This window comes from Ananas comosus, linkage group 3, assembly GCF_001540865.1.
Source record: "Ananas comosus cultivar F153 linkage group 3, ASM154086v1, whole genome shotgun sequence".
NCBI lineage: Eukaryota > Viridiplantae > Streptophyta > Magnoliopsida > Poales > Bromeliaceae > Ananas > Ananas comosus.
Window position 1 is genome coordinate 7,240,577 of NC_033623.1, and position 15,306 is coordinate 7,255,882.

Consider the following 15,306-nt stretch of genomic DNA (forward strand, 5'->3'; position numbering starts at 1 on the left):
GATGAGTTTGTTATAATCACTACTAAATAGAGAGTGGTAGTTGGATTACTCGGACTTGCTTCTAGCGTAGGTTTGGACTTTGGATATACATACATACATGTAGTATGCTAGAAGGCAGTGTTTAATTGCATTCATATAAACAATGTTGCTACGATAAGGGATAATCCTCATAATTTCATTTAAGCAAACCATGACATTATTTATGGCTAAGTAGAGACATACTCTTCATGACAGGATAATTGTGCATTACATAAATGCCATGTTTAATCGCAAGTAATATTTTAGTATTTCATTATGCTTTCATAGTTGCAAATTACTCGTTATTGCTATCGCTTTTGACTTACCCATTTCTTTTGGGCCTAGTGGTGCAATGAGCTGATGTCAGTAATTGCCCACTGGGAACTATAAATTATAGTTCTCACGCCCTCTGTTTTATGTTTTCTTTCAGAGCCTTCCACGCCAAGAGAGGCTAGGGACCGTGGGAAGGGCGTCGCTTGGAGTTAGCCCTTCAGCGAGAGACGAGTTTAGGTGGTCTACCTCTCGATGTTTTATTTTGTGACAGGTTGAGAGTTGTACCCGTATATGTGTAGAGACCACCATTTTTGTACTTGAGGCAGATTTTGTACTACTTATTGTTCCTTTTATTGTCTAGTTTTATTTCTATACTTTGGTGTAGATGATAGGACTTTACTCGCTCTGATATCACTAGTTGTTACTATCCTATTTGTATTATTTCTTGCTTTTACTTCTGCTGTTACTATAGACGCCTTATATGTGTTGACATATGGCGGGTCTGGGCACGCTACCGGGAAGGCCCCTGCCGGTCCCGGGGCGTGACAGTAATAGTGACCTTATGAGCAAGTTGAGCTTGAATTGTGAACCTACAATTCGTGCCTGGACCTATTGCGGATGTGGAGCCTAGACCTATTGGGTAGGCGCAGTCAGCTGTGAGAGACAGCGGCCCGATACTGCAGGTAGGGCGGAGAGTTTTTGGTCAGGACGGTAGTGCGAGCATAGACCCGAGTAGTGGAATGTCACGTGTTGGATCGTGAAATCGTGGATGCACTAAGAGTGCGGTTGTGACCCAACCGAGACTTGGCGTGATTTGGGGTCTTGGTTGCTCCAGTTGGAGCAGGTATACGATTCTCAAGTGAGACTGTGTCTCGTGATAATTGGTCTATACTTGCGAGCGAGAGATGTGAGTTAAGTGATAGGCCTAGCAAATCGCCGATCCGATTTGCGAACAGATCTGTGTAATTGAGACAGTAGTTACCGTGTGCATTGTAAGTGAATATTTCGAACGTGTCCCAGTGAAGAGAAGTATAGGGACCGTGAGAGCGAAGGCTCAGTCCTGTGGATTATTAGTCAGAATTGCTAAGACAAGCATCGATGACGAGCTGAGATTGAAACGCGACAAAGGGTTCGTAGAGACTGATTCGGAGGAATCAGAGTAGCATAGAATGAAAATTTTACCTGTTAGGATTGTTGGAACTTATCTCCTCCGTTAGGGTAAATAGAAAAATAGTCTCTAAGTTTCGCGGACGAAACTTTTGTTAACGGGAGAGATTGTAATATACGGAATCTGGAGTTGCGATGTCAATTTTGACCTAGGGATTAAAGTGAGGTTTGAGCAAGTTTTGTATCTTCCCGAGGGATTTTAAGATTGTGGGAATGAGTTTCAAAGAGAAATAAGTGTTTCGGCGCAAATTGGGCGCGAAACAAAATGTAAAGAAATTTCGGATTTCGACGCTAACTTTGATTAAAAGAATTAAAGTGATCAAAATAACATAAAATGGTATGAGATACCATTTGATGGACTTAAGGGTGTAAAGTATAAGTCTGGAATGACTCGTGTTGAATTCGGAGCGAAAACGGAAGATTTAGAATTTTCTGTAAAGAACGGGACTGAGAATTAGCAGAAAAAATGCACAGTGTCAGAAATTATGAAAATTGGCGGAGATGTCAGAAATGGTTTTATGAGATAAGATTTGAAGTTTCATATTTTTCTGACACATGTAGAGAGAGAAATAGCATTGGAAGTTATCTGATAAAGATTACAGTTCGGGACAGTTCGCAGTGACCAAACCAGGTCGAAACTGAAATGTTAAAATTTCAGTGGACTTGTTAAGGAAACCGAGCATCGCTGTCAAATTTGAGCTCAATCGACATTTGGAAGGGCCTGCGAAAGGTATCTGATCCGAGTTGCTAAACGGATTAGTAGAAGGGCATTATGGTAATTATTCCTTACTTATGGATTTCCACTAAGCTGCCAGGGGCATCTTTATCCTCTTCACCCTCCTGTACGCATGAGAGAGAGAACGAAAGGGAAAAAAGAAAAAGAAGAAGAAGAAGAAAAGAAGAAGAAATTGATGAAATCGGTGCCGTTCGACGAGATCGATCGATCCCCGCCGCGGTGTTGGATTTCCGGGCTTCGACTGCGAGTTAGTATTTTATTGTTATAATTTCAAATCGGATTTTTGATGGATTTTTGACGGTGGATGTTAGGAGAGGTCGTTTTGATGGATCTATGTGAATCTATGAAAAAAATTGAAGTTTAGAAATTGATTTAATGTGATTTAGGAGCCGATTTCGAGACCGTTTCGTCGACCGATTTTCCGTGACTTTCGGTTGTTGTGGCTGCCATGCGGATTGGTTTGGGCTGTGAGGTGGCTTCGCGAGCAGCGGTAACTGCAAGATATATAACCTGAGGTGAGTTAATTGCTCTCTATTTGATAAGTTGTAAATAGGATTTAGCTGGTTATTAGATTACTAAGAACCATATTACTATAGAATTGGGAGCAAGCTGTACAGGTTAATATCATGCATGAGCTTTGGCAGTTGAAATTAAAGAGAGCTATTTTACAAATTTGGTTTGAGATCGATATAAATCTCTAAGTTAGTGGATTTGGGCTCGATAGTAGATCCTTGTTATTAGTAACCAAGCAAAGGCTTATATGAAACCTGTAGAAATATGTATATAATAAAAGTTAATCTCTTGTAATACTTTAGATTAATGATTGAGATTCTTGGGTTATGTGTGTTCTTGGCACTGGAAGCAAATTGTTGAACTTCCAAATCTGAGATATAGTTATTACCTCCTTATTAAGTTGAAATATTTACCCTACAAAGGTTGAACGTTGGTTTCTCGGATTTTAGAACTTGCTCTTGCCATGGGAAATCTAAGAAAAGCCTAGAATGGCCTACATGTATATATAGAAGAATCTGACAGTGAGAAAACTATGAGTAAATTATAATTCCTGATTAAGAGTAGATGTATGTACTTAAAGGAATTGGTTTTGGGTAGTAGAATTCTTGGATTCTAATGTTCGTCGATACTGGAGCTTACTTCTGGTTACATATAAACTTATAGAGAAGCTATATTAAATAGCATATGTAACTCTTGGGTTGAATCTGAGGGATGTAAATTTATGGTTATAGCATGAAGGATCTCCTGTATTCATAAATTACTTAGTTCAAGGCTTTTAATTGTTGAGGCTTAAATTGCTTATGTTCTTGTATTAAGTTATGTAATGGCAGTTTATGATAGCTCTAAACTCAATAATGCATTTTTGTAGATTGAGACCCTAAGTGAAATTGGTCGCGTGTAAACCTAATTGAAGTAAAAACAAAAGCGTTGGCGAAGTCGGTTCGGCAATCCGTCGAGCCTACGCAAAAATATCGCCAAAGGACGTTCGGCATCAATTGTCGCGACGCGGGTCGCGATTCTCGGGAAGTGCGGGAAGTGGATTTCTCGCGTTCAGGTATCAAATAAAGGTGTGTTGTTTACGAAGTGATTAGGTTACTTCCATGCCAAAGTAAACTGTGGTTTCATTTGATGCATATATGAGGCATTATGGTTAATGCAGATGATGTATATATGGTAAACAGATAATGAACATGCTAGAGGCATAGAATATATTGTAGATTGTGCTAGATACATATAATTGTCGTATATGAACATGAAAGCTAATGCATAGTTATGCTAAATTCATATGAGCAAACATATGGTATATGAATGTTGAACCTGTAAATGCCAAGGGCATGAAGTTGAATATGAATGTGAACATAGATGCTAAAGCATACATAATTGTTGCCACATAAAAGTGAAAGTTTGATTCCTATGTCTAAACTATATATGAAAGTGAATGTACTATAGTTCAAGCTATATGAATGTCGATAATTCTAGTTGATTAGAAATCTTGACGGCAACAAATAAAATGAAAATGTGCAAATTATAATCCTAGGCGTGGATAACGAGGATAATGAATAGATCGAGTGCATGAACTAGTGTTATTGAACATAGGTGGACATGAAATGAACCTAGTGTCATTGAACATAGGTTGAATTAGTAAACTAGAGTCGAAATCTAGGTGAAAGACATGAAACTAGTGTAAATGAACCTAGGTTATGATGTAAAGAGACACTCAGTAAAAGTAAACTAAGTTATGAATTATAGTGGGAATAGGACCACTAGGAAGTGAATGGTATAGACCTAAAAAGGTCGTCGACATAGGTAAAAGAGTAAACCTTAAGTTGTGAAAGTGGATTCGCGAATCCCTAGGAATGGTGCTGATGGCAAGAATAGAATCAGAAACTACGGGATTGACGGTTCCCTCCCCGGTAGTGATTCAACGGATCGACGTTTCTCCCTCGCCGTATGCCATGAAACAAGTGAATCGAAAACTACGGGATTGACGTTTCTCTCTCCCGGTAGTGATTCAACGGTCGACGGTTCTCCTCTCCCGGTATGAGCTAACGGGTTTGACGGTTCTCTCCTACCGTTAAGCTTGAGCGACTTAGGGTCACAGGATCGACGGTTCTCCTCTCCCTGTTATGACTTAGTGTCGCGTGGACTTAAGGCTGGGTGCTTGTGAGACGTCCTTCACCTCGAGTGACTTGACGCGGTACTCGCGGATGATTGACTCAAGACGAGTCGAGTGCATAGATGGCTAAGGTAAAAAACCTTAGGAAAGAATCGCCAGTGAGCATAATTTGACAAAGAGAAAGAATAAAGAGAATAGCTAATGAACGAGAATAGCTAAGAAGAAAAGACGGCTACAAGTAAAAACGGTTAATGATATAAAGTAGAATCAAGTAATCTACTTACGTGATTTAAGGTATTGCATATTGCATAGACGCGAGGCAAGGTATGGTTTTTTGTTGCATAGTCAATATTTATCTATTTATTTGTTGAACTAACCTACTGTTGCCTCCTTTGGACCTGGTGGGTCGAGCTCTTCTCTTGGGTGGCCGTACCCACTGGGAACTATATTTATATAGTTCTCACCCCCCGTGTTGTTTTGGGGTACAGGTTGCACGCGAGCGCGCGGCGGCGCGAGACATGGCGTAGCTCCGTAGATAGCGCCCCCCCACTGAAGACGGATAGCAATACCTGAAGAGTAAGCTCAGCGTATTAGTATGAATGAAACAAAATTGTAGTAAAAGTGTATAAGTTGTAATAATTTAAACGCTTATGTAATATTGTAAAGGTAGAACTCTGAGATGTATCTTGTAATAGCGTAGTTAGAATTTTATGTTTTTGATACTTATGCAATCTGTTGTTGAATACAGTTCTTGTTTGGAACCTCTTGTATTGCATTGTATAGATTGTGACGCCTAGAACGTACAGGGGAGGCTCTGTCCGTTCGCGGTCTGTCGGCGTGCCCGAATCCGACCAAATTGGCGGAGCTCGGGGCGTGACAATATGACCCTCCACCCTATCTTCTCTCATTTCTCTTCTCTCAACTCTCTCCACCTCCTCTTGGTAGAAGAGAAGAGAAGAGGAGAAGGAGAAGAAGGAAGGAAGAAGAAGAAGATTGAGAGCTTTTAGGGAGCTTGGAGGCATCTTCCCCACCCTCATCTTCTTCTTTGGTGTTGGAGCTTGGACTTGGAGCTTGCAAAGGAGAAGATCTTCACCCTTTGAGCTTGGATTGGAGTTCTTAGAGGTTGGTAGTCTTTTTCTCCGAATCTAGACTTTAGATTTGAGGTTTTTATTGTTTTGGAAACCTAGAATGAGGTTTTAGGGTTGATTTGGGGCTTTTTGATCTAGGGCTTTTGAGGCTAGATTGATGTTTTAGAACCTTCCTTGGGCTTGGAGTGGAAAGGTTCTAGCTCTCTTTTAGAGCTTGGAAGAGATTTCTCTCTTGAGGTGAAGATTGACGCCCTTTTGCTTCTAGGTTAATGTTTGATATTATATGAGATCGTAATGCCCGTATATCTTGTCGCTCAATACTTCTAGGGTATTCGAGACTCGGGGACAACTTTGTTCGGCGAAACGAGCCCTACTCGACGGTTCGGTGGGTTTGACCTAGCCTATGATATGAGAAATGCTCATATTTGGCAAATATGTTTCGTAAAATAAATTCTTGCATTTCCTTGTAATTGTATTTAATATGAATTTTAGAATGCTTAACATGCATATATTATGTATAGTGAAATTTTAGACCCTATGTGGTAGAGTGATGCATATAAGACTTAGCATTCTATTTATGATTGGGAACCATGATCCTTATTATGTTAAAGGACCTTGCTTCATGCATTTAACCTATATGCAATTGTGACATTAGGAATGTTAGAAGCCTAGAGAGGGCTTGAGAACTTGGACTATTTGAGAATTGAGACAATGTCATAAAGAGGCATTGGCCCGGATCATGGTAATCATTGGTATTGATGTTTTAATGAAACATAGAACAAGATTTGGCTTGATCTGTTGTGAAGCTTAAGTGTCAAAAGAGGCACTAAGCAAGGATGTTGGCATCACTTAGAGACATGAGGATTGGATACTTGAGACTTGGACTACTTGCTTGCTATTTGTGCTCATTCGCACATGCTTGTGAGGGTCGCTCCCTACAAGCAGCACTCCGGAGTTAGCCTACGCGACTTATGTTCGCTCAGTGCGGTATTGAGAACCTATGACGCCTAGAACGTACAGGGGAGGCTCTGTCCGTTCGGCGGTCTGTCGGCGTGCCCGAATCCGACCAAATTGGCGGAGCTCGGGGCGTGACAGATTAAATGGTATCAGAGCATAAAAGAGAATAAAAGAGAATACTAGAAACGGTTTAGATGGACCTAGGAGACCTAGGATAGTAAACCGTAAGGATTTACACTCGTGAGAGACGTGGACTTGTGACGTGTGGCGAAAGGTAAATCGATTGGGTCAAGTTTAGTAAACCTCTAAGACGGATATTAGAGGTAGATTCAAGGTTCAGTTTATTCTCAGCCAAGTGAGTTCATGTTGGGTCGACACAACATGAAATCGAGGGATGGGAATAAGCTTCCTTGCATGACTTTCGCCCGATTTGAGTTTGTATTAATTATTTCGTATTTGACCCAAAGGGTCGAGGACTGACCGAGTTGTCGCGTCATGTTTCAGGGAATGATGGCACCGCGTAGGCTATCTTCGTCTAGATCGGCGCGGGATGGGACAAGTGGTGTCCCCGAGCATACTGAGACGAGCGGAGACTTGGAGCTTCGCGAGCAGTTGGCCACACTCGTGGGAGTGGTAAGGCAACAAGCGGATGTAGTGCAACGTCAGCAGGACGCTGCTCTGCGCCAAGAAGAGCGGATTAAGAGACTCCAGAAAACGGTGGATCAGTTAGGGACCGCACTAGTTTCGGCTCGTCGTGTACGGCCAGGAGTCGCAGCGGAGGCATTTCAGTCGGGGTCGAGCAATCCGACTGCTGTTAGTTCAGAGATGGAAGCGGAAAGGGAGCGAGCTTTGGCGGCTCTTATGTCCTTCAAGAAGTTTGATCCACCTACTTTCGATGGAGAGGACATAGATCCATGGACTGTGGAGTCGTGGATTGACTCCATAGAGACTATTTTCGAGGATTTGTACACAGTGGAGCGGGACAAGGTATACTTAGCCGTGCATTGTCTGCAACGGTCAGCGAAGGCGTGGTGGAAAGACATCAAACGAAATCGATCGCCTAGTCTTCCTTCTATGGTTTGGGAAGAGTTTCGGGAATTAATGCGTTTAACTTATTTCCCCGATAGTGAAAAGAGAAAGCTTCAGAACAGGTTTCAGAAACTACGACAAGGAGACCGTTCTGTGAGGGAATACGAACGGGAATTTTCCCGTATCGTGAGCTCTGTTCCGAACGTGGTACAAGATGACAAGGATCGAGCTGATTGTTTTGTACGAGGACTTTGGCCTGATATTTTCAAAGTGGTGCATAATCTTAAGTTGCAGACTTTTGCTGAAGTCTTGGATCGGGCCCTGTGGATAGAGCAAGGTAATGCTTTTGTGCACGAAGAGCACGAGTCTCATGAATGTAAGCAAAGAGGAATGAGGCTACTATCTAATAGTTCAGATGAACAGTCAAGTTCTAGACGTCCCTCGACATCGTCCTCTACCCGATCATCTCCAAGATGTGTGATTTGTGGTGGTTCCCACTGGGCACGACGTTGCGTGCAGCGGGAAGGAAAGTGCACTCGATGTGGACAATTGGAACACCCAGGTTATGAGTGCTTGCAAAGTGATAGTATACTGGCGACAGCATTTTCCTCTCCGGGACAACCTGCGGATGTGCCACCCGCGGCATGGTCTGGAGAGCGATTGAGGATAAGGCAACCGAGGGGTTCGCGACGGGCAGCAAGTGGCTGTGAATAGGCGACCCATGTGGTGGAACCTACTGCGACTGGTGGTAATGTAGCAGGTATGAGTTAATTAAAGCAAGCATGTATTTCACTATGATATAACTTGGTGCATTGCATGCATTCATTGTATAGTCTGTACTACTATTTGTGCATGAGTATAGTAGTGATCAAGTGAACGGATAAGTGCAGAGACCCGTACATGCTTGTGTTGTGGATGCGTAGTACCTGCATGTGTGTGGCACTGTAGTGCCTGTTAAAGCAGGTAGTGAATCTAATGGCACTAGCAAATCGCTGGTGATAGCCTGTGAGAAGAAGTGAGACTCGTAGTAGAAATGGTAGTGATTGACCAACTCTCAAAACCAGTGCGAGTGGCTGATTGCGAGAGTCTAGTCGTGATGTTCGTGGAATTCTTGTACGACCGAGCATTTTGCAGGTTGTTCTAGTAGATCGAACAGTGAAAGTGGAATCACTGTTGCGTCTAGTACGTGCACGTGGACCTCGTAGTACATCAAAGCGACGTAAGTAGGTCATGCTCGTGTAGTCGATATGCATAGGCAAGAATTGCCTAATGCTGGACTTAGTATGACACGCGATAGTGGCGTATAGAGTGCTCGAGTATAGGTACTCGTACTGTGCGGATTTGATTCAGCCGTGAGTGTGTTGGCAGTAGCACTTTAGCATTGCTAAGTGTGAAGCGTGCCAGAGGTCACTCGTAGAGCTGGTGGCTCGCACTAGATGCTTAGGAGCCGATAGTGGTACATGTGTTCAGTAGAGAGTGTCGTGTGAGACGACGTTTGCGGGTAGTGCTTGGGGACAATTCGTGCCTGGACCACTTGCGGACTGTGGAGCCTAGACCTATTGGGTAGGCGCAGTCAGCTGTGAGAGACAGCGGCCCGATACCTGCAGGTAGGGCGGAGAGTTTTGGTCAGGACGGTAGTCCGAGCATAGACCCGAGTACGTGGAATGTCACGTGTTGGATCGTGAAATCGGTGATGCACTAAGAGTGCGGTTGTGACCCAACCCGAGGACTTGGCGTGATTTGGGGTCTTGGTTGCTCCCAGTTGGAGCAGGTATACGATATCTCAAGTGAGAACTGTGTCTCGTGATAATTGGGTCTATACTTGCGAGCGAGAGATGTTGAGTTAAGTGATAGGCCTAGCAAATCGCCGATCCGATTTGCGAACAGATCTGTGGTAATTGAGACAAGTAGTTACCCGTGTGCATTGTAAGTGAATATTTCGAACGTGTCCCAGTGAAGGAGAATGTATAGGGACCGTGAGAGCGAAGGCTCAGTCCTGTGGATTATTTAGTCAGAATTGCTAAGACAAGCATCGATGACGAGCTGAGATTGGAAACGCGAACAAAGGGTTCGTAGAGACTGATTCGGAGGAATCAGAGTAGCATAGAATGAAAATTTTACCTGTTGAGGATTGTTGGAACTTATCTCCCTCCGTTAGGGTAAATAGAAAAATATGTCTCTAAGTTTCGCGGACGAAACTTTTGTTAACGGGAGGAGATTGTAATATACGGAATCTGGGAGTTGCGATGTCAATTTTGACCTAGGGGATTAAAGTGAGGTTTGAGCAAGTTTTGTATCTTCCCCGAGGGATTTTAGATGTGTGGGAATGAGTTTCAAAGAGAAATAAGTGTTTCGGCGCAAATTGGGCGCGAAACAAAATGTAAAGAAAATTTTCGGATTTCCGACGCTAACTTTGATTAAAAGAATTAAAGTGAGCAAAATAACATAAAATGGTATGAGATACCATTTGATTGGACTTAAGGGTGTAAAGTATAAGTCTGGAATGACTCGTGTTGAAATCGGAGCGAAAACGGAAGATTTAGAATTTTCTGTAAAGAATGGGACTGAGAAATTAGCAGAAAAATGCACAGTGTCAGAAAATTAAGAAAATTGGCGGAGATGTCAGAAATGGTTTTATGAGGATAGATTTGAAGTTTCATATTTTTCTGACACATGTAGAGAGAGAAATAGCATTCGGAAGTTATCTGATAAAGATTACAGTTCGGGACAGTTCGCAGTGACCAAACGAGGTCGAAACTGAAATGTTAAAATTTCAGTGGACTTGTTAAGTAAAACCGAGCATGCCTGTTAAATTTGAGCTCAATCGAACATTTGGAAGGGCCTGCAAAAGGTATCTGATCCGAGTTGCTAAACGGATTAGTAGAAGGGCATTATGGTAATTATTCCATTACTTAGTGGATTTCCACTAAGCTGCCTGGGGCATCTTTATCCTCTTCACCCTCCTGTACGCATGAGAGAGAGAAGGAAAGGGAAACAAAGGAAAAAAGAAGAAGAAGAAGAAGAAGAAGAAATTGATGAAATCGGTGTCGTTCGACGAGCCGATCGATCCCCCGCGCGTGTTGGATTTTTCCGGCGCTTCAACTGCGAAGTTAGTATTTTATTGTTATAATTTCAAATCTGATTTTTTGATGGATTTTTGACGGTGGATGTTAGGAGAGGTCGTTTTGATGGATCTATGTTGAATCTATGCAAAAATTGAAGTTTAGAAATCGATTTTAATGTGATTTAGGAGCCGATTTTGAGACCGTTTCGTCGACCGATTTTTCCGTGACTTTCGGGTTGTTGTGGCTGCCATGCGGATTGGGTTTGGGCTGTGAGGTGGCTTCCGAGCAGCGGTAATCTGCAAGATATATCAACCTGAGGTGAGTTAATTGCTCTCTATTTGATAAAGTTGTAAATAGGATTTAGCTTGGGTTATTAGATTACTAAGAACCATATTACTATAGAATTGGGAGCAAGCTGTACAGGTTACTATCATGCATGAGCTTTGGCAGTTGGAAATTAAAGAGAGCTATTTTACAAATTTGGTTTAGAGATCGATATAAATCTCTAAGTTAATGGATTTGGGCTCGAGTAGTAGATCCTTGGTTATTAGTAAAGGTTTTATCCTAGTAAACCAAGCAAAGGCTTATATGAAACCTGTAGAAATATGTATATAATAAAAGTTAATCTCTTGTAATACTTTAGATTAATTGATTGAGGTTCTTGGGTTATGTGTGGTTCTTGGCACTGGGAAGCAAATTGTTGAAGCTTCCAAATCTGAGATATAGTTATTACCTCATTAAAGTTGAAATATTTACCCTACGAAGAGGTTGAACGTTGGGGTTCTTGGATTCTAGAACCTGCTCTTGCCATGGGAAATCTAAGAAAAGCCTAGAATAGGCCTACATGTATATATAGAAGAATCTGACAGTGAGAAAAACTATGAGTAAATTATAATTCCTGATTAAGAGTAGATGTATGTACCTTAAAGGAATTGGTTTTGGGTAGTAGAATTCTTGGATTCTAATGTTCGTCGATACTAGAGCTTACTTCTGGTTACATGTAAACTTATAGAGAAGCTATATTAAATAGCATATGTAAGCTCTTGGGTTGAATCTGAGGGTTGTAAATTTATGGTTATAGCATGAATGGATCTCCTGTATTCATAAATTACTTAGTTCAAGGCTTTTAATTGGTTGAGGCTTAAATTGCTTATGTTCTTGTATTAAGTTATGTAATGGCAGTTTATGTAGAGCTCTAAACTCAATAATGCACTTTTGTAGGATTGAGACCCTAACGTGAAATTGGTCGCGTGTAAACCTAATTGAAGGTAAAACAAACGCGTTGGCGAAGTCGGTTCGGCAATCCGTCGAGCCTACGCAAAAATATCGCCAAAAGGACGTTTTCGGCATCAATTGTCGCGAGCGCGGGTCGCGGTTCTCGGGAAGTGCGGGAAGTGGATTTCTCGCGTTCAGGTATCAAATAAAGGTGGGTTGTGCTTTACCGAAGTGATTAGGTCACTTCCATGCCAAAGTAAATCGTGGTTTCATTTGATGCATATATGAATGCATTATGGTTAATGCTAGATGATGTATAATGGTAAACAGATAATGAACATGCTAGAGGCATAGGAATATATTGTAGATTGTGCTAGATACATATAATTGTCGATATATGAACGTGAAAGCTAAATGCATAGTTATGCTAAATTCATATGAGCAAACATATGGTATATGAATGTTGAACCTGTAAATGCCAAGGGCATGTAAGTTGAATATGAAATGTGAACATAGATGCTAAAGCATACATAATTGTTGCCACATAAAAGTGAAAGTTTGATGCCTATGTCTAAACATATATGAAAGTGAATGTACTATAGTTCAAGCTATATGAATGTCGATAATTCTAGTTGATTAGAAATCTTGACGGTAACAAAATAAATGAAAATGTGCAAATTATAATCCTAGGCGTGGATAACTAGGATAATGAATAGATCGAGTGGCATGAACCTAGTGTTATTGAACATAGGTTGGACATGAAATGAACCTAGTGTTATTGAACATAGGTTGGACATGAAATGAACCTAGTGTCATTGAACATAGGTTGAATTAGTAAACCTAGAGTCGAGATCTAGGTGAAAGAACATGAAACCTAGCGTAAATGAACCTAGGTTATGATGTATAGAGACACTTAGTAAAATTAAACTAAGTTATGAATTATAGTGGTAATAGGACCACTAGAAAGTGAATGGTATAGACCTAGAAAGGTCGTCGACATAGGGTAAAAGAGTAAACCCTTAAGTTGTGAAAGTGGATTCCGGAATCCCTAGGAATGGTGCTGATGGCAAGAATAGAATCAGAACTACGGGATTGACGGTTCTCCTCTCCCGGTAGTGATTCAACGGGATCGACGGTTCTCCTCTCCCGGTATGCCATGAAACAAGTGAATCGGAACTACGGGATTGACGGTTCTCCTCTCCCGGTAGTGATTCAACGGGATCGACGGTTCTCCTCTCCCGGTATGAGCTAACGGGTTTGACGGTTCTCCTCGCCCGTTAAGCTTGAGCGACTTAGGGTCACAGGGATCGATGGTTTTCCTCTCCTTATGATGGACCTAGTGTCGCGTGGACTTAAGGCTGAGGTGCTTGTGAGACGTCCTTCACCTCGAGCCTGACTTGACGCGGTACTCCACGGATGATTGACTCAAGACCGAGTCGAGTGGCATAGATGGCTAAGGTAAGATAACCTTAGGAAAGAATCACCAGTGAGCATAATTTTACAAAGAGTAAAGAATAAAGAGAATAGCTAATGAACGAGAATAGCTAAGAAAGAAAAGAACGGCTACAAGTAAAGAACGGTTAATGATATAAAGTAGAATCAAGTAATCTACTTACATGATTTACAGGTATTGCATATTGCATAGCAGCGAGGCAAAGTATGGTTTTATTTGTTGCATAGTCAAATATCTATCTATCTATTTGTTGAACTAACCTACTGTTGCCTCCTTTGGACCTGGTGGGTCGAGCTCTTCTCTTGGGTGGCCGTACCCACTGGGAACTATATTTATATAGTTCTCACCCCCATGTTGTTTTGGGGGTACAGGTTGCGCGCGAGCAGCGCGGCGGCACGAGGACAGGGCGTAGCTCCATAGATAGCGCCCCACCACTGAGACCGAGATAGCAATACCCTGAAGAGGTCAAGCTCAGCGTATCAGTATGAATGAAACAAAATTGTAGTAAAAGTCTATAAGTTGTAATAATTTAAAGGCTTATGTAATATTGTAAAAGTAAAAATTCTGAGATGAATGCTTGTAATAGCATAGTTAGCATTTTATGTTTTTGATACTTATGCAATCTGTGGTTGAATACAGTTCCTGTTTGGAACCTCTTGTATTGCATTGTATAGATTGTGACGCCTAAAACGTATAGGGGAGACTCTGTCCGTTCGGCGGTCTGTCGGCGTGCCCGAATCCGACCAAATAGGCGGAGCTTGGGGCGTGACAATATTAAGTTAAATTCATATTAAATTATCATTTTTACTCCACTTTTTATTATTTTGACGATAATTTAATATATGAATTCTTAATGCATATATTCATCAAAATTTTGTAATCAAATTTGATCTCTTGGTGATTAATCTATCTCGGTTGTGTGTGTTGAATATGATAGATGGATATTCGCTAATAGACTAAAATTTGTCAAAATATTTTCAATTGTGAGATTGTCTAATTTAGGGGGAGTTTGAATTTATTAAAAAAAAAAAGAAAAAACTCCTATGTTTAAAAAGATGTGGAAAGAGTTACATCCAAAAGGAGTGTGAAAACTACCACCACATGTAGGAAAGAGCTACCACCCCGGTCGTCCGGCAAGTGTGTGAAGCTACCACATGAAAATTGAATTGATTAACCGAAAAAGGTTGAAAAAAAATAAATATTTTAGAATTTTCGGAGTTATAAGGTGGTAAGTTGAAAAGATGCTCAAAGAGCCACCCCCGGTGCCATATTAGTTAAATCTTTATTTTGAATGTGTTGCGACAAATTGGTGTCAATTTTATTGAATTTCTAAAATCATTTTTCATCAACTTACATCTTGATGATTTTGAATCATTAAATTATTTTTGATATTGAAATTTTGATGTTTCGATGTATTTTGAAATTTTATAATATATTATTTTCATTATAATGATTTTTGGAGTAAAAGCCTTAATTTATATGAAATTAATTTAAATGTGATGGATTTTCAAATCAAATTTTTGAAATTTGAGATCGTGTACCGGTATACGATCCCATACCGGTATGAGTACTGTAGCCGCGACTTATATAACCGGATATAGGGTTTATTTCTCTCTCAAATCAAAACCAAAATTCGTTCTTTCTCTCTCTAAAAATCCCTGGTGCTTTCCTCTGCA

At 41.0% G+C, this 15,306-nt stretch overlaps 1 protein-coding gene across 7 annotated transcripts; it reads left to right on the top strand.

Annotated features, from left to right (window-relative positions):
- Positions 3,692-14,194, top strand: LOC109707966. 7 transcript variants are annotated; one of them, XR_002215594.1, is made up of 4 exons: positions 3,694-3,774; positions 7,373-8,657; positions 12,184-12,388; positions 14,002-14,194. XR_002215594.1 is itself a non-coding variant. In XM_020229516.1 (3 exons), the coding sequence occupies exon 2, from the start codon at positions 7,376-7,378 to the stop codon at positions 8,609-8,611; it is 1,236 nt and encodes a 411-aa protein (XP_020085105.1). In that variant the 5' UTR covers positions 3,694-3,774; positions 7,373-7,375; the 3' UTR covers positions 8,612-8,657; positions 12,184-12,390. The 7 variants fall into 7 exon arrangements, 1 of the variants encoding a protein (XP_020085105.1); XR_002215596.1 differs by lacking the exons at positions 3,694-3,774; positions 7,373-8,657 and adding exons at positions 10,843-11,006; positions 11,125-11,280 and having other exon boundaries at positions 14,002-14,181; XR_002215597.1 differs by lacking the exons at positions 3,694-3,774; positions 7,373-8,657 and adding exons at positions 10,844-11,006; positions 11,148-11,280 and having other exon boundaries at positions 12,231-12,388; positions 14,002-14,180.